Below are 24946 nucleotides of genomic sequence, written 5' to 3'. Positions count from 1 at the left end.
GGGTGGGAGGCAGTGTTCAAGCCGTGCGATATAGCAGAGTAGTTGGGGTGGTCTGCTCAGGCTGTCACTATCCGCGGGGAGATGCAGGGGATATGGAGCATTAGTCACTGAAAACAGTGTCCGGTGAAAGCAGTCAGTTCGTGAGGTCAAGGTGAGAGGGTGAGTGTCGCCGGGTGTTGGCGTCCCAAACCACCCGGTGATACACTACACTCTTACCCGATACCTGGTCTCGTGCGGTCCCTCGACGGAGATCTGTCTGCAGACTTGTGCGGGCGGGCGGCAGTGGTGACACACCGCTCTACGGCGTCTTCCGTCACTTCCGGGTTCAGCTGTTAAGCTTGCGCCCGGAGTGTCAGAGTCAGCCGGAGCTGTGTGGTCTCGACTCCTGCTATGGAGGAGACTTGAAGATGGTGATGTGTCCAAGTGTCTGTGTCTATGTCCAACGCGTTTCGGCCGCTGACGGCCTTTTTCAAGGATCCTTGAAAAAGGCCGTCAGCGGCCGAAACGCGTTGGACATAGACACAGACACTTGGACACATCACCATCTTCAAGTCTCCTCCATAGCAGGAGTCGAGACCACACAGCTCCGGCTGACTCTGACACTCCGGGCGCAAGCTTAACAGCTGAACCCGGAAGTGACGGAAGACGCCGTAGAGCGGTGTGTCACCACTGCCGCCCGCCCGCACAAGTCTGCAGACAGATCTCCGTCGAGGGACCGCACGAGACCAGGTATCGGGTAAGAGTGTAGTGTATCACCGGGTGGTTTGGGACACCAACACCCGGCGACACTCACCCTCTCACCTTGACCTCACGAACTGACTGCTTTCACCGGACACTGTTTTCAGTGACTAATGCTCCATATCCCCTGCATCTCCCCGCGGATAGTGACAGCCTGAGCAGACCACCCCAACTACTCTGCTATATCGCACGGCTTGAACACTGCCTCCCACCCCCCACCCACCCAGTTCCCTGTGAGACGCAATCACAGGTGCTATACCCCTTACCACCCCCACAGCAATATCTCAGCCCTCCCTTGCCATCCAGCCTGCTAGTATCACCACCAAACAGCAGCTCCTGGGTGGTTATACGGTGACATATTGCATATTTTATTACACATTACCTTGTATACAAATAAACCTCTTAAAGGAACATCACGTTTCTTTTCCTTTCTTTGCATATATCTGCCGCTTACACCACTGGGTAACATAAGAGGTGAGCGCTAGGCTACCCACCTGCGATCATATTGTATTTCTGGGAGTCTGGACCACTCCAGCCCAGCAGCCCCCTCGCCACAAGAGGTAATCAGCGCGAGCACTCACCCCCTTCTCCACCATATACCTAGTTCCTGGCAGTGGCTACCCACTTTCTACATGACTGTGTGCAGGGGGAGCGGCTGGCCCCTGGAGGCAGCCAGGGCCACATATCAGCTGCAACCCCGGCACCTTCGATAGTTACGCCACTGGAACTTACCGAGTTTCAGTGGCTCTGTATGTATAATGCCCTCAGTAATAGCACCCCTTACATGCATATTGCCCCCAGTAGTAGTGCTGCTGCTTCCACGCATAATGCCCACAGTACCAGGCTCCATAATGCCAGGCTCCAGTAGCAGCACCACTTACACATGTAATGCCCCCAGTAGAAACCCTGCTTACACCTACCCAGTATGCTGTTACTATACATGACCACCCACACACACAATAATCATTCACTGATTCTGCCTCCACTTACCCAAGTATGCTGAACCTGTGGAATACATATCTGCTTCTATGTAGCTCTGCCACCTTTGTGCCATTTAGCCACGCCCCCTAGTGCATGTAGCCCTGCCCCTTTTCAGGACCCACTGTGCTGACAAAGCATGGTGCTGTCAAGGGGGGTGAGAGGGTTCTTCTAGCTGCCGCTGCCTGTCTTGCCCTGTGACAGCCGGGGCAGCATCAGCCAACATGACCAATTAGTCTGAACACACAGCAGCAGGGGATGCAGAATGGGGAGTGCGCCTCTCCAGCCTGGCACCTCCCTACACTGCATCCTCTGCTGAGCGGGGGTAGTGCCGGCCCTGCCCTTTAGTCCATTGGGACCCCGGAGCACTGCACCTACTGGACCAATGGTAGCTCCACCTCTGGGGGCACACTATGGAGCAACTCTGGACATGCTTATTGTCAGTGATGGACAGGTGACTGGCTACATGCCATCAGGATGCTATAGGATCAGTAACAATACAATGCATATACATTTATACATATGTATCAGAGAGGGTAATATTATTTCACCTTGCAAACTCTTAGCACAGCGTTTTCCGGAATGTCGAAGCCTCATTTAAACAGCGGTATACGTTAAATACCACTGCGCAAATTTAGTGGCGTCTACAGTGTGTTCATTTTCTTAGCTACTATATGCTTAACATCAGAGTTACTGTTATAGTTGCCATTAGGATAATAAAAGTGGATTAGAGATTTCTTCACCTCCCATCCCCGCTACAAAGTACCCAGCTTTGCAGACTTTTGTTCTCAACATTTGCTTCATCTCCATTAAGGGAGCTGCACAGTGCATTAAGTCGCTTCATAGGAAACAAGGCAGCTGATGGCATCACATTGATTAGGAGCACTCATGTTGTGAAAGCTGTTACATTAAAATAAACCTTAATTGGAACACAACCATTACCTCTCTCCATTATTTTTCGGTAACTTCCGAGCTTCAAGCTTATGTCTTTGATAGACTCACAGCTTCCTCCTAACTTGGCGCTACAGTGTCTTGTTTCTCATTACCAGGGGGGGGGGAGTTTGATGAATGGGATTATTTTGTTTTGTTTTGCTTTCTTATACATAAATCATTTGCTCTTGTGATCCCAAGGGCACCATTTACACAGCAAGCGGCGTGCTGGGTACACGTCCCTTATACACAGCAGTCACAAGACACTGTGGCTTCAGTAAGCCCGGCAACAGGGGGGTCAAAGGAGATAGTCATCCCTGGCCATGCAGATCTGAGGGGTCCCAAAACAGGGCCTCCACCCCACTCTGTCGTTTTGCCACTCAGCCACCAAACCCCCCCCCCCCCCCCCCCCCTCAGATGCAGACCAACGGCTCAGTTACCCAGCACTCTAGCTCTGTGGGTGGGCGGAGCTACACAGGACCCGACTGGGGCGAATCTAAAGGGTGACCTGGCCAGGGGGCTAAGCTACATGGGAGAGAGAGGAAAATCTTTAACAGCTTCCATGGTAATCATCTATGATCCAGTTGCAATACATTAAAAGTCAAATGTAAGACCATGCAAGTTCATCCTATACATTTGCTATGACATCATCAGCAACCAATTGGACCTGCCCATAATTGGGCACAGTCAGCTTTTATATGGGGGGGAGTTCAAGTGTTTTGCACACCAGCAGCCAATAGATGGTGACTGATAGAGCAGTTCAAGAACTAAATGTATTCAATTAAAAATTTACGGAACAAAACTTACACTATTGGCATAAGGCTACTCCACCTGTAAAATACTAGCCAGCAATGGACCTAGAAAAACCCATACAGTAGGACACCAGAACTACAGTAGAAAACTGATGTGTCCTCATACATCATTGCTGCAGTCGATCACGGGGTCAACAGTTGTACCATGAATGGTCAACAAGCACAAGGTAGACATGTAAATAAGCTCAACATGACCAAGGTTGACAAATAAAAAGCTCAACATAAAAATGTCAGCATTAGGTTTTTTTTATTTTTATGTCTATCTGGACATCTGTCAGCATCTACGTGTCTTCTCGCAAGGCTTGCCTTGCTTCGGGCACACTTTACCATTCCAAATCGTAGTTCACAGGGCACATAAAGCATGAAAAAGTCCGCACAAAAAAAATACTTGTGAAAAACTCATGTCTACTTTCAATTTGGACCACTGACATGTCGACCTGTTTCCTATGTTGACCTTTTGTCCATGTCGACAATGTGCCTGTCAACAAATAGTGGTTGACTTATTTGCAGTATGTGGTCTCAGGAAATGGGGAGCAATCATAGATCACCGGGGCATCACCACATATCTCTGTAGGCTGGGCACAAGCCCAACGCCGGTAGACTGCTCTTCTCTGTGAGGCTTTGCTGCTAGGCCAGGCCATCTGTCTGTGTGGCTGGCCCATCAAGCCAGTGGTCCTTCTGGCATTTGTATAGAAATCAATGGTGCAAACTGCAGTGTCAAACTAATGCTTATCCACCTTGTGCCTCTACAGGAGAACCACCCAAATGGTCTTCTACTAAATTAAACTGGATTATTGAAACTGAGCTATAGACAACAGTAATAGTCATGGGTTGCAATGTGGCTGCCATATAGGCGTCCACCTCTTCTGACACCCGGTGCAGCTAAAGCCCTTGTGTGCAGACCAAAAAGTGGTGTGGTCTCGTGGGAAGGGGCATGATTTTATGGGTCAGAGTGTCACAAGGGTGACAAAGAGTGATAAACATCCAGACAATCAGCTTCTTACTGCCATTTTTCAAACACAGCCTTTCATATGACTGTTAAGAGCTGATTGGCTGGATGGTTATCACTCTTTAACACTCTTGCGTTTATCTCTTTTCAAGGCTTAATACATTTGCCCCAATGTGGTTAATGATGATTGTTCTGAGTAGCATTCTAAAGTACGCTCCACCGAAACACAGCTCAAACTAAGGATCATTGTTTTCTGTAGAACACAAGTCAACTCATCATGGACTATGCAAATAAGGAGCAAGGACACTGCACTGATGGCCAGTCCATTGTTCACATGAATGTGTGTTGTGTATACAGTCTATATAATAGACTTTAGGACTTAATAATATCTACTGTACATGACATTTTCTATCTACAGTAGATTTGTAAGCCAAAGCATCAGGCTATTAGTGATCAATCTAACTGAAATGTATTATCTTTTATCTTCCGTACGTCATACAATGATAATACTGCATGTATTAAATAAAAAATGCTCTCTATCGGGGTAATTCAGACCTGATCGCACAGCTGCGAATTTACACAGGCCAGTATTCCGCCTCGCTAGAGTAAAACCCCGCCTTGAGAATTAAAGTGATCGATGTGCGAATGGATCTAAACGGCTACAAATCTATTCTCAGCTGAGCGTATGTGTCCAAAACCCATCATAACAGGCTCACCATCGACTTACTCAACCGTGTGATATAAAACAGCATCTACGTCCCGGAGGTCATGTTATACACCCTCCCCTAAAACGGTCAGACATGCCTAGTGCTATCCTGGACACTACTACCATTTTTGTAGGCACGCTTGCATTTTTCTGCCACTCCATTGAAACGACCAGTTTCCACCACCAGACGCCTACTTCCTGTTAAAAACCTTGCAAATGACTTACAAATAGATAAAGTAGCAGGATTTAATCGCAGGATGGCCTTGCACTTGGGCCATATGCATGCGCGATAAGCATGTGCCGTATATGGATAATTGACCTTCATGCAAATGTGTGATCAGGTCTGAATTATTCTTGGTATCTTGCATCAACATTGCTGCAACAATGACTGTTGTTCCCTGTATACTCTCCCTTGACTCCTCAGTCATGTGTACACCTCTTGCCTTCTGTTGTAATTAATATTTGAAAATAATATTTAACCTTTTGTCTAAGGATTCAGCATGTTTTCTGGCTGCTGGAATTCCCTGAACAATATGATTGACATCTGTCTAGTATATATGTAAAAAAAGTAATTAACAATCTCCAAAGAGACCACTAAAGTTTTATTTCTTATTTTTAGATGCTCTGTGTATAATGAAATACATGCCAGCAATAGGATATGGAATTATTTGTAATGGTTTGATGAGTATCTCTAAATCCAGTTTACTTTTCAGGAGTACAGTTCACCTTTCATACCTTTCATCTGGAAGATCTTCATGACTACTTACTAATCACCGAAAACGGTAGCTTTACCCAGCCACTGGCACGACTCACGAGCTCCGAGCTCCCCGCAGCAATTAACGCCGGTCTCTATGGAAATTTCAGAGCTCAGCTGCGTTTTATTTCAGATTTTTCAATATCATATGAAGGATTCAACATTACTTTTTCTGGTAAGGAAATTAAGTCAGCATTTCAAGTAAAACCTGGTAGACATCTATGTTTTTTTTAGAATAAAATAAAATAAGAACGAACATTGTCAAAAAAGACAATGCTTAGTACAATATAATTGTTTTGTCAATTACATAAGAAACTGCATGTAATGTATTTTTGAATTACATAAAGTTTCATCTTTATATTTAAATTAATACTAATAATAATTCTAATAATAATAATAATAATAATAATAATAATAATAATAATAATAATAATAATAATAATAATAATAATAATAATAATATAACTATCTATATTAAATTATGTTTGTTTAGTTAGAATATAAAAGATACATACTGTACATATATAGGGCACTCACCAATACGGAGAAGAGAAGATTTTTTAGGCACCATTAGCATCAAGTTTCAGGATGACGTTTCACCCCAAAAGGGTCTTTTCCAAGACAAATAATAATAATAATAATAATAATAATAATAGTATTTGTTCTGTTAAAACTTTGTTTTTATAAAACTATCTTAGTATATCTTGTATAATTATTTTTAATATAATAATATCAATAATATTAATACAGAAGGTAAATCGAGTTTTTAGAGATTTGTTAGCTTCTGCCATTGTAACTAACAAATACTGTATTTCACTTATGTTTGTATATATAATAATGGCTGATGATAATTTCTCAAAAATTTTTTGGGAAACCCCAGCACCCAACGGCTTCAGGGAGTTACGCACTCGCCAGGCTGTTCGCTGCTCGGAGGGAGGGCTGGGGGCAGGCAGGGGTGGGCTGCAGGGGAACGCCCAGCATTTTATGGGCGTCTCCATGAAAATGCTGGGCGTTCCGCTGGGAAAGTAGGAGGGCCGATGCCTGCTATGGGTGTGATGCTAACATCACATGACCTCACATAACCTCAGCGCCATCCCCCTCTTCAACAGACTCCGACAGAAATAAAAGTCAGTTCAGACCGACTTTAGTTTCCCATAGGGGAGAAAAATATTTTGTATTTGGTGTCAGGGCGAAGGGGGGTGTTCTCTTGGGGGCCGGCAGAGTTAAACCGCTCGCTAAGCATCATATGATCACTGTTTTAACGAATGCTACTGAATTCCACAATACCAACAGAACACCTACAATGAGTATGCCAACAATATTTGTTTGTTTAAGTAAATAAATATGCAAAATGTTTAAACTGTATACAATGTTCTAATAATATTTTATTATTCTGCACGGTTTTATAGAATACAGTCTTGAACCCTGTGAGGATCCAGGTATCCCACAATATGGAAGGCGGCAAGGAAATCATTTTGCAGTAGGGGACATGATAACATTTTCCTGCACATCTGGATATCGTCTTGATGGAGGATACGAAATAATTTGCCTGGGCGGTGGGCGTCGTGTGTGGAGTGCACCTCTGCCAAGGTGTGTGGGTACGTGGTCAGCTGCTTTCATTTGCTTGTCTGTGTAGTCACTGTTCAGAAATGTGATCAAATAAAGTTTTTTTTTTTTTTTTCTTATGTTGACAACACTTTTTTTTCATCACCCAGTTATTTAGTATTTTATACTGGTTATACTTTTTAGATCATTTTGTTTTATTACTATGTGTATGCCACAGTCGTGAACTTAAAGAACATTTTTTGTTCTCTCACATGCAAAGTACAACTATATGATGGCCCATCAGTAAGCACAAATATTATTTTAATATATATACAATATGTAAGGTATAAGTGGTAGAAGAGGCATTAGCAATGGATAGTAGTGAACACCCCCTTAAAGCTGTTAGAACTGTTTGTTTTATTATTGATACATTTCGTTTATATATCCAACCATTAATAACATAATTATCAATCTTTTAAGCCGTGTACAATTTTGACTAAGCGATTTTGACTACACAATGATAGTCTGACAGTGGTTCTCAAACTCAGTCCTCAGGACCCCACACAGTTCACGCTTTCCAGATCACATGACAGGAGCACTCATTACTCACTCAAACATTTTAAAAGGTCCACAGATGGAGCTAATTATTTCACTTAATTCTGTGAGAAGACTTGCAAAACTTTCACTGTGTGGGGTCCTGAGGACCGACTTTGAGAATCTGTGGTCTATGATTTAGTCAAAATTGCCTTGCATGTCTGTCTAAGCTAGGCAATACTGACTTAGCATGACTTTTGATATGTGTCAAGTGGGTTCAATTTTTGTTTTGAAGTATACAGTACATACTGTATGTTACAATCAAGAGTTACCCTGTTAAATCCAAAATGTTTGTGTAAATACAAGTGTTCATATGCAGTGATAGGGCCATTTCACACGCTCCGGATCCTGCCGGGCGGCGAAACCCCGCACGGCCAAAAGCCGTGCCGCACACAGTAGTTAATAATGAACACGATTGTGTCCGCTGACACGGGACGGCCACGGTCCGGTCGCCCAGTTGCAGCCGGATCCCACCACTGGAAGGAATGGCTGCCGGGCTGTGGCCATCCCTACCATTGTAAACTGCTCTGTGTGGCACGGCTTCCTGGCCGTGTGGGGTTTCGCCGCCCGGCAGGAGCCGGAGCGTGTCAAATAACCCATATACATGAAAGGGAGATGCATGTACAGTAAAAACTCTACTATATGTACAACATACAGTATAACACAAATTCCTGCTGATATTATAGATTTTAAGAAGAAACTGCAAATGTTAAAGCATTAGCATTTACTTTATGGATAAGAAATGATACATACTGAAAATAATTCTATGTGTTTTCCAATCACCAAAGTGCAGCTTTTGCGCTATAGTAACCCTCCCTCTCCTTTGTATGTAAATGATTAAAAGGCCGGTTCATTAAGTACTACCGCCTGTCTTGTAAAAATATTAATCCTCCATATAATAATTTGGTACTTGTGTAGTTTCACGGCGCCCGATATATCGGATGCGATATCGGCTGATATATCGGAAGTTATATCAGCCGATATATCGTTGCGATCTAAAGCGATTTTTGACCTGTTCATAACCCCACTATCTACTACGCATGAAGTTGATTGTATATAGTGTGGCGAGCGCAGTGATCCGCGTCCGCCCGCCTCGCTGCGCTCGCCACACTATATAAAATCAACTCCATGCGTAGTGGTTATGAACAGGTAAAAAATCGCATATTATTGCATCAATATATTGGCCGATATCGCATCCGATATATCGGGCGATATTGCATCCGATATATCGGGCGCCGTGAAACTACACAAGTACCAATAATTTTACAAACTCAGTTTCCAGGACCCCAAGCAGGGCATGTTTTCTAGGTCTCCTCACAGAATGACAAGTGAATACATAGCTACACCTGCATGAACTGTTTAAGGACCAAGTTTGAGAACCGTTACTGTATATGCATCCGTACTACTGTAACTCAAATATAGTGAATAATAATAATATAAATAATAATAATAATAATAATAATAATAGTGTTGTAATTATTATTATTATTATTATTATTATTATTATTATTATTATTATTATCATCATTATTACGAGGGTGGATCAATAAGTACCTGTGTTTGAAGACAGGTGGCATTGCTATGGAAAGTTGGTATTACTATTATGTACTACCATATTTCAAGCAACGCCATACCAAAGTTCAGATTGATACATACAGTAGGTTAGGTTTTTTTTTTCCTCCACGACCATGCTCCATCACCCTCATCCTGAATTGTTGCGGCCAAATTACATGAATTGTGCTTTGAATTGTTGCCGCATCCACCGTACTCGCCCGACTTGGCTTCCTGTGACTTTTCTGTTCCCTAACCTGAAAACGTGGCTCACCGGGAAAAAAAACAAAATACAATTTATAGCGCAATTCATGTCATTATGGTAGTACACGATAGCAATACCAACATTCCTCAGCAACACCACCTGTCTTCAAACACAGGTACATATTGATCCACCCTCATATTATTGTAAATATCTTAAAGTATATTTCAATAAAATTCTAAAATTTTAATTATAACTTACAGTATATATACATATATATATATATATATATATATATATATATATATATATATATATATATAAGTTAAATCATCAAGAATACCCTTCATAAGTACAACATTACCATCTATATCAGTCTGTTTTGGAGTTTTTGCCGGATATCTTTTATCCCACAGGCAAGTCCTCATAGGGAGAAGATTTAAACCTAAATAAAATTAACTTGTGTGCAGTGGAAATAGAAATTTAATGTCCACAAACAACTGCAAATGCTGTGACTGCAGATATTTCTGCTAGAGACATTAAGTACCTCCGCTTCACGTTCTAGTAATCCGTCATGACGTTCTAGTAATCACTAGTGTCCAACTGTTGTACGGGTTCGTGGAGAAGAACAGGAAATGTCAAGACAATATAGTAGATAGATAGATAGATAGATAGATAGATAGATAGATAGATAGATAGATAGATAGATAGATAACCCACTACTCCAAGATGCGCTTAACAATATCCAAAGAAAAATTGTTTTACAAAATACGTTGAAGGCTGCTATACCACAATGTTTCCCGAGGGCCGGGAAACCCGCAACAACATAGACTTCCCAAAGGTGGTTCAGCGCCTTTAGCTCATTTCATAGTCCATACGTCCTTCTCCAACTTGGTAATGAACAAGGAAAGTTTTTTCCAAGGTAAGAATTTATTAAAATCTTCAAAGTATGACTGACGTTATAGCAGTACAGCAAAATCCCTAGGGATTTTGTTGTACTGCTGTAACGTCAATCACACTTTGGAAAAAATATTCTTTGTTCATTACCAAGTTGGAGAAGGACGTATGGACTATGAAATGAGCTAAAGGCGCTGAACCACATTTGGGAAGTCTATACATATATATATATATATATATATATATATATATATAGCACTTACCCCCTTTCTTTTGCAAGTGAGGATGGAACTGGCACACGGATTTGAAGGTGAAGAAAACGGGTTTATTGCACAAGCATAATTTGCACAAACAGACAGCTGTAACCTAACAGCTGTTTCAACTATTTCTTAGTAGTTTTCATCAGAGGTGAAGCATCATTACAGTGAGCCGTTTAAATAGCATATAATTGAGCCAAAAAGCATGAAAGAGAGGCCAGTCAGACCTGAGTGACAGCGGGAGTACGGGCTGGGGGCGCGGCTCAATGGTGTGTCATCAGGGTTCTCCCGGCGCGTCAGAGCTGGGCTGGCTCCGGGAGTTCCCTGTGTAATGATAAGTGCTCCGTGGCAGCTGACTGTATGTGTACAGCCACCTTAGAAAAAAATTCTTTGTTCATTTCCAAGTTGGAGAAGGACGTATGGACTATGAAATGAGCTAAAGGTGCTGAACCACATTTGGGAAGTATATATATATATATATATATATATATATATATATTTATATAATTTTTTTCGGGCATAAAGTGACTGCTTTCACTTCTACAGACTCACATTTTAGAAAATGTACCCCTAACCTGTCTGTATCATTGTGTTGTTTTTTTTTTAAAGAAATACAAATCTTGACTATCCCATTTTTGGAACAATTGAGTCACAAGGCACCATTGGTATTGCCTTGCGGCCTGTCATGGAACATTGTAAAATCTAGTTGGGTGGTGGGTGACAGAAAACCGCGACAAGGTTCTGTGCAGATTCACTTGGTCAAGTTTAAATGAAAAAATCTTTAGCAAACCATTTTGATTCATTAATTATAAGTGCAATATTTTAACCATAAAACATCAATTATGTAATTATAATGTGAAATAAACATCTAATGATCAACTGGGTGATCTTAATTACAAGTATTCCCTTTAATTAAAATGTTAATCTTGCAAAGTTACAAATATATTGATTACCGAATATTCCCTGATATCCAGAGAATTCCTGTGTTGGATCACCAACTTTCAGGTCCTGAGAGTTGGTGATCCAACCCAGGAATTCTCTGGATATCCAATCAAGGGAAGTAAATTATTTCCCATTACAATTTAGCGCTGGTTGAAGGGTTTATTTCACTTTTCTTTCAAATAAAAAATAATAGACAAGTTTAACTGCTGTCATAATGACGGCTTCGGCAATGTACTTTTAGTTTTTACTTTCACTTTCAACAGTGACAGCTTTTACTTTCACTTTGAGCTGTGACCGTTTTTACTTTCACTTTGAGCTGTGACCGTTTTTACTTTAACTTTCAGTTGTGACAGTTTTTAGCCCCCAAACTTTACACCCCATCCCCAGTCCCTATCTGCTCTTACCTCCAATCTTAGGGGGATATTCTATCCCTGGTCACGACTGTCGGGCTGGCCCTACAGCCAAGACCCTGTGCCGTTCTCGGCCGGCTCGACTCAGCAGGTGGGATCCAATGTCCTGCCTGCCGAACACTGAAAGGGGGTGTGGCCACGAGATATGGCCGTGGATCGTTGAGCTATGACCGGGAGCTTGACAATCCACGGCCATTCTCAGCAGAACAGGCATGACTGCTTCAAAAGTCGGGTCTGTTCTGCCGAGATCCCTGAATAGGGACCCAACGCTATTTTCCCCGTCGGAAATAAAAGCGGGGGATTGAATACCCTCCTATGTCTTCACAGCTCCCTTTCTCCATATCCAGCAAGTTTGAAACAGATCAGTGCCCCTGCAAAAATTCCTTTCACTTTCTGTTATGGAGTAATTTGATCATAGAGGTGAGGAGTAGTTAGCTATATATATATATATATATATATATATAATAAATCATAGTCTAAAGGCCACCAACACTATTACACTAATAACGCCCGTTATCACATGATTTCAGCCCATCTGACCGATAAATCATGTAAAAAGTGTCATATCGTATATACATTATATACTGTATTTCATTTACTTCAGATTCTGATCCGATGCACAGCCAAGTGTGCATCAGATTGGATCCGGAAATCATCATGGCTGCCACAAGGATACAACATAACCTGGGGCAATGAATTTCATAAGATACATCATTCGCAACAGTACATAATATGATGTATCCTATGGGATCTTAGCCACTGAGGTGTCACATGCGACACAGCATGCAATACCTCAACCTAGTGTATGGGGGGGGCTTAAGATTTTTAGACTATTGCAGTCATCATTAACAGAATAAGTGGTGCCAGGGATAAGTACAGTATTATTGTGATGAATCACTGCTGCCAATTTTATATATAATTCCAAAGAATATAATATCCTTGTAAAGCATAAAAGACAATATAAGTAACTGTCAATAATAATAATAATAATAATAATAATAATAATAATAATAATCATCATCATCAATGCATAACATCAAGACCTTCCTTATTATACTGCTATAGGGGTTTATTTATTCCCTTGAGTGAGACAATTGTACTTAAACTGAAAGTGTTACAAAAAAAATCCAGTTTAAAGGGATCAGGTTGGTAATTATGTTAATGTGCTTAGTTATGTTTTACCGTTTCAGTGGGAAAAGCAGTTACACAGCGCAGCGCAGCCTATTAAAATGTCTCCTCTCACTTTGTGCTTTATCTGCAGCTGAATGTGGAGCATCTGCAACAAGTAATGAAGGAATTCTGCTGTCTCCGAATTACCCATTGAACTATGAAAATAATCATGAATGTATTTACAGCATTCAAGTACAAGCAGGGAAAGGAATCAATATTTCAGCCAGGACGTTTCACTTAGCAGAAGACGATGTTCTTAAAGTAGGTTGTTTGGATAAAGAAATTATATAGCCATGTCAGTATATATACAGTATGTGTGTGTGTGTATGAATTATTACGTTAAATGCAGGTGAGGCCCAGTGGGAGTGGGGGTGGGGGGAGCTGCAGCACAGATCAAAATTAAAAAACGGGAGCCGCACCCACTGCCACAAACTGCCATTCCAAACTGACTCACAGGCAGTGGGTGTGGCTTCCATATTTGAATTTTAAACTGCTCTGCAGCCCCTCCCCCGGAGTCGTCACTGGTTAAATGTTAGATTGTTATTTAGTAACTTTGTATATTATTACTTCATTTTCTCTAATTGACGATTAAAATGAATCGGTATAAGGTTGTTCTGTACAGAGAAAATGGAACATGTCTGTGCATTAATATGAGTGGAAATTGCTGTGATTCCCCAGTGATCTAATTATTATGAAAAATTGTGGATTGCTTGTCCAATATTACCATGCAACATATTTTCAATGGAAACTCTCTAAGACAATGAAGATTACTGTAATTTAGGAATGTGTCGTATGGAGAATTATTCAGGATTTGACCTAAGAACTTTTGCAAAGGTTTTGTGTTGGCTGAGTTCCCAGGAATCATCCTATTAAATTGCCAAATCATCACCTTCCAGTAATTTAAGTAAACAGTCTGGGCTAGAATTATGGAAAACAAGCAGTTATTTTATATATGCCTCATCTTTATCATTTTAATATGCAAATAAGGCTTTCAATTTGGCTCAGTGTCCATTAGACTCAATTGAAATGATTGACATTTTTTACTTCCTGTATGAAGAATTCTGTTTCCTGTTTGTGTTTCAGCACAAATGACGCAGTGTGTCATTTAAAACATAATTAATTGTCAGTTCACCTTTTATTGTTTGTTTTGCGTTGAACATAGTACAATATTCAGAAACACTGTAGAAGAATTTTCCTCATAAAGTTAGACGTTACATTCGCTGGTTGGGTCCCATTACAAGGTTCATATTAACCATATCCCCCCCTCGCCCCTCTTCTCTAATACTGCCAGGGATCACCACTTCTACATTTGACCTCTTATAGTGCCAGACATCACAACATCCTCATTTCTTCTCTTATATTGCCAAGAATCACAGCATCTTCCAGCTACAGTATGTCTTGACCAGCTTCATGAACTCACCACATACCACAACACTACAAGACGTCTACTTTATCAACCAGACATCACAGAACCTCACAGCAACCCACTATTTTCCATTAGCAGCTAGACCACACCAGATATGACAGCATTCTACCTAGTCTCCTGTAGCAACCAGGTATCACAGAATCCTGCCACTTCTCCTGTAGCAGCCAGGCATCACAGTATCCCACCACTTCTCCTGTAGCAGCCAGGCATCACAGAATCCCACCACTTCTCCTGTAGCAGCCAGGCATCACAGTATCCTAACACTTCTTCTGTAGCAGCCAGGCATCACATCATTCTAGCACTTCTCTTGTAGCAGCCAGGCATCACATCATCCTAACACTTCTCCTGTAGCAGGCAGGCATCACAGCATCCCACCACTTCTCCTGTAGCAGCCAGGCATCACAGCATCCCACCACTTCTCCTGTAGCAGCCAGGCATCACATCATCCCACCACTTCTCCTGTAGCAGCCAGGCATCACATCATCCCACCACTTCTCCTGTAGCAGTCAGGCATCACATAATTCTATCACTTCTCATGTAACAGCCTGGCATCACAGCATCCCACCACTTCTTCTGTAGCATCTAGGCATCAAAGCATCCCTTCACTTCTCCTGTAGCCAGAGATAGATTTCCCATAAGGAAACCTATACGCCTGCCTTGGGCCCAGCAGATTACATGGAGCCCCATAAAGATACCCTGGCCAATCAAAACATTCCCAGAGGAGCATTGAGCATCTACTATGTGATGTCATGACATCACATGTATCTGCCCACATTTCCAAAGTCCCTTTGATGTCCTTTGATAGGATAAAAAATGTTTGGACACATAAAATAGTTTCATCCACTGTATGTGGGCAGTCAGTTTACTTTACATGTGGCACAGGTATTACACCTACTTCCAAAAGACCTAGAGCCTGATTCTGATTTTTACACAATGCCAATGTACATTCAGCTGAGCATTTATTGGTAGACAGTGCATGTACCAATGTACACTAATGCTGACTGCAATCAGCAGCAAAAATATAGTGCTATGGAATGTTTGAGGAGGGCCCAAACTGGTATTTTGCATAGGGCCCCATGAGGAATAAACCCACCTCTGCCTTTAGCAGCCAAGCACCACAAAATCCAATTACTTATTCTGTAGCAACCAGGCATCATACCATCCCACCACCTCGTGTAGCAGCCAGCCATTACAGCATCCCACTGCTTCTGATGTAGCACCCAAGCATCACAGCATCCCCCCATTTCTCCTATAACAGACAGCCAACTAAACAACCTCCTCATATCATCTTTTATAGCAGCCAAGCATCAGAACATCTTCCTCGCTCTTTTTTTTTGGTACTGCCAGTTAGCATCTGTCAGTCCCAACCAATGGAAAATATTCCCATTTATATACAGTTCAGAATTCTGTTTGTGATTGTGTATTTTTCCAATCTGCAGCTTGGTGTTTTCAATGATGGTGTTGAATAATTTTGCAAGCTGTCTTAAACTAATTTAATTTACACTAATTAAAATCTAAGTTTTAAATTGCAGTGCACATCTCTGTTTTATAGTCAGTTGCCAGCAGTAAAGAAAGATTTTGTGAATATTTTTTGCTCAGCCATTATAATAAACTGAGTGAGTTCTAATGCAGATGTTGCTGGCAATATTTGCTTTTTGAGTTGGAAAAATCTTTAACTTATACATATATATATATATATATATATATATATATATATATATATATATATATATATGGGTTCAATATTTTACGGCAATTGGTGTTTTTACGGGTACCGTTTAATGAAGCTGCCAGTTGATGACCTGTGAGGCATCTATTTCTCAAACTAGAGACTCTAATGTACTTGTCTTTTGCTCAGTTGTGCATCGGGGCCCCCCACTTCTCTTTCTACTATGGTTAGAGCCTGTTTGTATTGTTAGCTGAAGGGAGTAGTACACACCGTTGTAGGAAATGTTCAGTTTCTTGTCAATTTATCACATGGAATAGCCTTCATTTCTAAGAATAAGAATAGACTGTTGAGTTTCACATAAAAGTTCTATTTTACTGGCAATTTTGAGAGAATAATCAAACCTACAAATGTGATGCTCCAGATAGCTCAAAGGCCAGTTTTATAGCTTCTCTAAGGAGCAAACCCATTCTCAGCTGTGCTAACATAAGGGGTTTCAATGGGTTTCTAATCTACTGTATGTAGATATTCCTTAAAAAATAAACAAGACATTTGCAGCTAGTATAGTCATTCACCACATTAACAATGTATGGAGTTAATTTATGATTAAATTAATGTTAACTTCATTGAAAAAACACAGTGTTTTTCTTTAAAAAGTAAGGACATTTCTAAGAGAACCTAAACTTTTGAACGGTAGTGTACAGTATATAGGATATTAAGGGGTTTCTTTAAGAAAAAAGATGTAGGGGGAATTTAATAGGATAGATTCATAAAGTTAGAGATTTGGTAAGAAATCTCCAGGTTTTTTTAAAGCGGCAATCATTTACACTACAAATTCAAACTGGTTTTATAGTTTAAATGATTGTCGCTTTTACAAAAAATGGCGATTTCTTACCAAATCTCTCACTTTATGAATCTCTCATCCTATTAAATTTCCCCCATAGTTATATTGTAAAATCTTATTAGTTGCTATGGGCAACATCACACCTTCCTTAGAACCAACATCTTAGTAAATAAACCACTAAATGGCAACCAAGCACCATCTAACTGAGGTTACAGCTTCACCCATCAAGATTGTTAGGGCAGGATTACTGTAATAATGAAATAGCATGTTGTTAGTAGTTTTTATATATATCCTATAAGTCCTCTACTCATGCATGGTGTACTTCAGTTCAGTTAAAAAGATATTAGATGTCATTTTGAACATGCACTGTGTAATTAATTCTCCTGAATGATGGATAAGAAACCCTGATTCTCTGCTGAATAAATTCTCAGTGTGGTGTAGTCAAAATGCATTCACAAAACTGTGCGCTGCTTCACTAGTTTTTCAAGAACAGTTGTCTTCAACTCCAGCCCTTTCCAAGTTCATTTCAAAAGTAATTTATCTTCCATTGCGTTCCATTGTTCTGCTGTCATGCCCCAAGGCAAACTGATCAGTCGAATTTATTCAAAATGTTACGACTTTTTTTCCAAATTTAGTTAAAGTGCTCAATAAAATTAATTTCAAATTTAAATTAAAGTTCTCACAAATTGTTCCATTGTGCATTTTTTTATTAAATCCCTACTTTTTATTTATTTTGTTAATATCAGTTTACATTTTGTGTAATGTCCACACTATGTATTAGTTTTAGAATTCATAATTTTCTAAATTTGCTGTTAATTTTTGGAGTTGCTTATTATTTAATATATTAATGACATTTTATCCAACAATTGATGAAAAAAAAAAAAATAAGAAAAAGATGGGTGCTTGCATGATTTCAATCTGTTTCCATTACTGTACATACGGTAGCATTTTGATAAGGGTTTGTCTTCTTTAATCCCCTGGTACATAAAATTGGAGTACTCTAGATCACAAAATAATAATTTTGACATATTCAATGAATCTTTCATTTGTCCACTCTTTAGAAGGTTCCATACACCCCTTGTAACCAGTCAGGACAGCACTGGCCCCATCTTGTAGTGAAACACGGCAGAGATGTTGGATGCTGTCTCCTGTTTAAACTTACCATGTTTATATAAATTTGAAACCTTTTTTTGTTTTAGATGTTTCATTCATATAAATGAATATGGGGGAGATTTAGTAATGCTTGTAGAGAGATAAATGACTAGCTTCTCACTGCCTATCTGTCAATTTTGAAGCTGATTGTTTAGTACTTTCTATGGGGCAGATTTATTAAGCTTGGAGAAGAGATAAACTGGAGATAGAGCAGAGAAAAGGTAAAAGGAGATAAAGCACCAGCCAATCAGCTGTGTTTGAAAAAGACAGGTCTCTCTACTTTCTCTTGCATCCAAAAGTTTGATAAATCTCGCCTTACCTTACAGACAGAAAATTACTTTCCTGGATTGTCTGTTGAGTTTAAGAAAAAATAACCTGGCCAAGTAGCATCACAGGCTGAATTGTGGCCTCCACGTTAGTAGATATGTTTAAGAATCCACTTTGTCTGAGCTGAACATTGGGAGTGGTTTTGATTTACTCTATAGCAAGTTTGGACCCATTCCGATGTTTTAGGGACTATTATGCACATGTGCAGATCCCCTTTGCGAATGGCTTTGGCACCTTGCATAATCACAAACATCGGGGCAGGCCGGGGGCGGATGGCTGTGGGAATGGGGCTCACCCATGGGAATGTCCAGCGTTTTATGGGCATCCCCATGAGAATGCTGGGCATTCCCATGGGTACGCAGATGGGCCGATGCCTGCCGGGTGCAGTCGGCTTGACGTTACAGGATGCCAACCACACGCCCCATCTTCGTCCAGTCGCACAAAAATAAAAGTACATTTTAACTGACTTCTACTTGCGAAGGCAGGCGATTTTTTTTTGATGCAGGATGAACATCTAATGATTTCTCCTTTTGCTGAGGCAAGTGAGGGTATGTGTTCAGCTGTACCTTGCATGGTACCGGTAGTGGGGGGCAGAGGTGGGAGGGGGTATTCGGCGGGGTGGCATCTCAGGTGCTCGGGAAGCACTGAGCAAACCAGAAGCAGGCCCATTGTGTTACAGATAACAACTGTTTAAAAAATTTGTGGAACTCTAACAAGTATCATTATTATTTGTTATTTTCTGGAGAGCACCACATACAGTAGAGGAAAGTCTGATAGTTCAAGTACAGGATAAAACAATATAATAATGTGAAACAGTATTAGTAGTAGGCAGGATATGAGCATTGGACTTTCATTGCGAATGTGATCCCTGTTATAGGCCAAAGTGTAAGTTCAGACTTTAAAAACTAAAAATCAGTGAATTATAAAATCTTCTTAATAAACCAGAACACAAACCGTGTGATCTCCTGTGCTGACAGATAAATGGAACCTTCAGTCGGGATAACTGTTTTCTATCTTACATGTTTAAGAAAAATGCAGGAACACTATAAATTACTGTAGCGTATCGTTACCCCTGTGGTAACTGGTGCAGTCATGCATTAAAACAATAATTGGATAATTAAAATCACAAATTAAAACAATATATCAGCATACTAAAAATATATTAAATATGAGAGATTGAATCATTAAGATAATAATAAAAAAAAAAAAAAATATCAAATTGATTATTAATTGTTTTTATACCGTGAAAAAAAAAGGATGTTATATATAATTAGAAAGCACATATTTAATTAGCTGATTAGCCGTATTATCTCTGGCTTATAGCTATAGGTAAGGCATGTCTAGGAGGTGTGGCTTGACGGGCTGACTCGGAAGATGGGTTTCTGTGGAGCTCCGGTCTGTTGGCCTATCATTTTGCCTCTAACGGGAAGCCAACAGGATATCTGCACCCAGTCTGGCCGTGTATCACCCCTGTGCACCCTGAAGACCCTGGCACAGTGTTTATGTGCTTCCTACATGCCACGCTTGATTGCGGCCAACCCCCACTAGTGAAGCCATGGCCTGGAGTTGAGGAGAAGTAGTGGCTGCGTACAACAGCTGGATCATGGCAGGACACCTGTGACACTTCCCACCCCTCTGCATCACGCCAACCAGCAGGCCACTACTAGAGATGCCGGGGACCGTGCGGTGACCCACTGCCATTCTTCACAGTCCTTGTTCTGTGAAGACATAGCTCCAAGACAGAGGCTGCTGCCATTTTTCTGTGCTCCTTCTCCAACTGCCCAGCCACCGCTACTGAAGCAGGTACTGTTTAACTCTTTGTTGGCACAGGACTCCGGGGCATCACTTGCTGGGTCTGCCATTTGCCACAATATCCCAGTCTCTTCTTTAAAACCGGATTGGTGCCATAAGAGATATACAATCATGGGCGGAGGGGGAGATAAGTAATGGAGGATACTTTAATTGTGTACACTTTGGAGGACTTCATAGGTCTTTGGGGTCAGGGAGGTCAGCGCCAGGTAAACGTAGTTCCACTTTAACCCATCTCATTGCTAACCTTCGACTATGCGACCCCTGGAGGTGCCAATACCCGGTCTCTAGAGAATATATGTTTTATTCCCACCCCCACCACACTTCTTCATGAATTGATTATTGGTTGTTATCCACCTCATTATATCATAGTCTGTGAGTCAGGGATTTATCCTGTAGCGATAACTGACCATGCCCACGTATGGTTTTGGTTGTCACTGAAGGATCTGATTTTGACATCATATAATTGTAGGTTTCCATTTTTATCTTGTTAACTCTACTGATTTTCGCACACATCTCCTCAATGTTATCGGGACTTATATGGAAGAGAACATGGAACATGTACACAATATTAATCTGTTTTGGGTGGCGGCAAAAGCAGTCATTCGGGGACAGTTGATAAACAGCGCACCAGTGATGAGAATCGATTGAAAAATTTATTAAGAACAATGCATCAATAAACAACAGTTAATTAAAATAAAAATTAAAAAGCGGGGTAAAATTGTGTATACACTTGGTAGCGAGTAAATGAAATAATATGGGGGTCCCCCTGCAGTTGGAAGAAACAAATGGAGAGTCCGTTCCTATGTTCCCCTGGACAAATCTGTAGATGTCATAGTTACCATCCTAGATGTTAACGGGATGTCCTCGACCGAGTGTCCACAGGTCGGCCCAAGATGGCACAAATTACCGACAATAAGTGGGTTGTAAATTGCTCGGATGCTCCCAGAAGGAAAGATGATAGATGGTGAGTTACCGGGAATGATCCTTCAGTTTGAAGCACGAGGAGACAATGTCCCAGGGTGTAAGAATTGTCGATCCAGGGGATGGTTCGGGCTGCAATCCAGAAGTTTTGGTGAGGGGGGGTTCCCCAGTAGCTCCTGACGCGTTTCGCCACTCTTGGTGGCTTTATCAAAGGTGGGTAGCTGGGACTGTTCATGTTGGTCTTATATACCCCATATTCTAGGTCACATGGCTTGTTAGCCACAGGTGTGGTGCAAATACTCACACTGAAATAACAAATAAACTAAACATTTGAACAGGAGGCAAAACCTAATTTCAATAGATCAATCTATTAATACATAATAGTGCATGAAATGATGATAATAAACATCGTTTGGGCCCATGAATAACGGGACCATATGTTAATTAGACATCCGTGGGCGTACATTGTGATCACTATCAGCTGTGTGTGTGATCCTGTGGTTTCCCGTTGTCTTGGAAACCTCTGTGCCGCTACGTATCACTTCTATTGTACAGCCGGCGTCCTTGTTGCTAGGCAACAGTCCGTCTGGGCGGAAGTGATATGTCCTGTACCCCGGACATAAACTAGCACGTTGCTAGGTAGCGTGGTGTGTAGCCGGAGGTTTGTCCGGCCGTTCTGTGATATGCTGCGGGCCGGGTCTCACACGTCGTCACGTAGATCATGTGACTACGTGCGTTAGGGCATACCCATATAGTAGAATATATAGCGTTTTGGTTGCTAGGTTACCGCACACAGTTGACTGGATCACAATGGGTCTCATATTAATATATAACGTTTCCGGATATTTTTACACAGGAGCACAGTAAGTGGTTAAATAGAGGATCCAAGCTACTCTTAAAGAGACATTAGTGGGTAAAATTCTACACAACATACAAACTATATATCGCTGCATTTACAGACATTTGACATTTGACATATTAAAAGGAAATCAGTAGTGATATAACTCATAATCAATATATGGGGTATTCTGTTGCATATTACATACAGAGTACAAGGGAGAGACTATGTCCCATGATAGGTATGCATTATAGACAAGATCCAATGCGATATAGATCATACAAAATATCAAGTCATGTGTTACATGTAGGGTATAGAAAAGGAGCTGTACCACATAAAGACTACTAGTTTTATATCTTTTTTTGTTCTTTTTATATTCATATATTACTTTTTTTACTTATATTAAACTACAGAAAAAAAGAGGACACTGTATTCAAAAAGTAACAAGTGGTGGACTTAGAGAGGGTTTTTATATGTCTGGGAGAGGAGAAAAAGGGGGAAGATCAAAAAAAGTTTTTTTGAGTGTAGCATTTTTCCTAAGGGCACTGTAGGTGCAGGTACTGGATAAATGCCAGCAAGCTAATAAATGTATATACTGACCAAAATCAGAATAATCTATATATAGAGGTTCAGGGTTCTAGATGGTGAGAGCTAAAATAGTTAGTATACATTTATATAATGTTATTGAGCTCTACCATCTCATTGAGACCCTCCGGATAAATGGTGTTAAGGGCATGCATCCAGAACACTTCCTGTTTACAAAGTCTCCTAAACCTGTCCCCCCCTCCTTTTTTAGTGGCTGCTACATGTTCAACACCTAAGATGGTTAGACTGGCAGGATTTCCCTGATGATAATCCATGAAATGGCGTGAGACACTGTGTGTGGCTAAGCCTTTTAGTATGCCTCTCCGGTGTTCAAGGAAGCGAACTCTAACCTTCCTGGTGGTGCGTCCGACATATCTAAGACCATACCCGCAGGAAAGTACGTAGATGACAAAGGCCGTATTACAATTTATAAAACCGTTAATACGGTATGTGTCATCTAATTAGTCTATTTGGGTCGTTTTTGTATCCTTGATGTGGGAACAGGTAAGGCATCTATTTCCTCCACATTTATGAAACCCCTTGGGTTTGGGTGGTAACCATGTAATTGGGTTCTTGATGGAGGGTGGTGATGTTTTAAGTTGGCTAGGTGCCAGTAGAGTTTTCAGGGAACGGTTCTTTTTAAACACGAAACGAGGTTTTTCTGGGATTCTATTAATTAGCAATGGGTCCTGTCGCAAAATGTTATAATTTTTCTTAATTATAGCTTTTATTTGGGGACAATAATTATTATATGTAGATATATATAAAATTTCTTTTTCGCCAAAGTCTTGTTTATTTATATTTTTGGTTTTAGGTTCCAGTAGGGAGTTCCTATCCAGGGCACACACTTCTCTAAGGGCTTTGTCTACAATGGGTTTAGGGTATCCCCTATTTTCGAATGTGGTGGACATGGCAGTGGCTTGTTTAAGGAAATCTTGGTTATTGGAACAATTCCTTTTTAGCCGGATTAGTTGTCCCTTAGGGATGCTCCTTTTCCATGGGGGGTAATGTTCGCTCCTGTAATGAAGATAGGAGGATTTACCCACTTCCTTGGTGTAATTTTGTGTTATGATTTTATTGTCAATGACCTCTAGAGCCACATCCAGGAAGGTAATGTGAGTGGGATGAAAGGTGTGAGTGAAGTGTAAATTATAACTATTCCGATTAAGTGTGTCAACAAAATTAGTGGCAGAGTTGAGGTCCCCATCCCAGATAAAAGACAGACAGTCCGAATGTAGAATCAGATTCCCCAATAAGATTGTTTGACATTCAGAGGAAGAATTTCAAATTAAAATCGGAATTCTTCCCTATAAAATCCAAAGGTTCCAGTGTGGAAAGTTTTTACAAAACAACGATGTCAGATTTTAAGATAATGTGCAAAAAAATTAAAACAGGGACTGATAAAAACTTTAGACCCAATCTGACTAAAAAAGAAAGTACAGCACTAAAAAATCTTATGGCTAGTAAGGAGATCGTAATAAAAGAAGCCGATAAGGGCGGCGCTCTTATCATTCAAAATAGACAAGACTATATTCTGGAAGCTCATAGACAGTTGAAGGATGCCACTTTTTACTCTACACTCCCAAAAGACCCTACCAATGTCTTCATGTCCGAGTTGTCCCTTCTCCTGGACCATGCCGTGATCAACAGAGCCATATCCAGGGAGGAATTCAAATTTCTTTTACCCGATCACCCAGTGGTGCCCATCTATTACCACCTCCCCAAAATTCACAAATCCCTCATTGCACCCCCGGGTAGACCTATAATTTCTGGTATTAATTCCCTCACGTCTAATCTATCTTTTTTTGTTGATTCTTTTCTTCAACCACGGGTATCCACTCTCAGGTCATATATAAAAGACACTACAGCTTTTCTGAAAATGTTACAAAAGCAAGAATGGAAAGAATCTTATAACTTCCTCACGTTGGATGTTACAAGTC

At 40.8% G+C, this 24946-nt stretch overlaps 1 protein-coding gene across 6 annotated transcripts in view; it reads left to right on the top strand.

Annotated features, from left to right (window-relative positions):
• The window catches only part of CSMD3 (CUB and Sushi multiple domains 3), a 969186-nt gene that overhangs the window by 559851 nt on the left and 384389 nt on the right, over positions 1-24946 (top strand). For all 6 annotated transcript variants that reach the window (XM_083186712.1, XM_083186713.1, XM_083186711.1 and 3 more), the window contains 3 exons: positions 5827-6042; positions 7277-7465; positions 13527-13696. In XM_083186712.1, the coding sequence (XP_083042838.1) occupies positions 5827-6042; positions 7277-7465; positions 13527-13696 (575 nt within the window). The remainder of the gene's footprint in view (positions 1-5826; positions 6043-7276; positions 7466-13526; positions 13697-24946) is intronic.

This window comes from Crinia signifera, chromosome 5 (genome assembly GCF_055691185.1).
Source record: "Crinia signifera chromosome 5, ASM5569118v1, whole genome shotgun sequence".
Lineage (NCBI taxonomy): Eukaryota > Metazoa > Chordata > Amphibia > Anura > Myobatrachidae > Crinia > Crinia signifera.
This window is presented reverse-complemented; position numbering and strand designations above follow the sequence as displayed.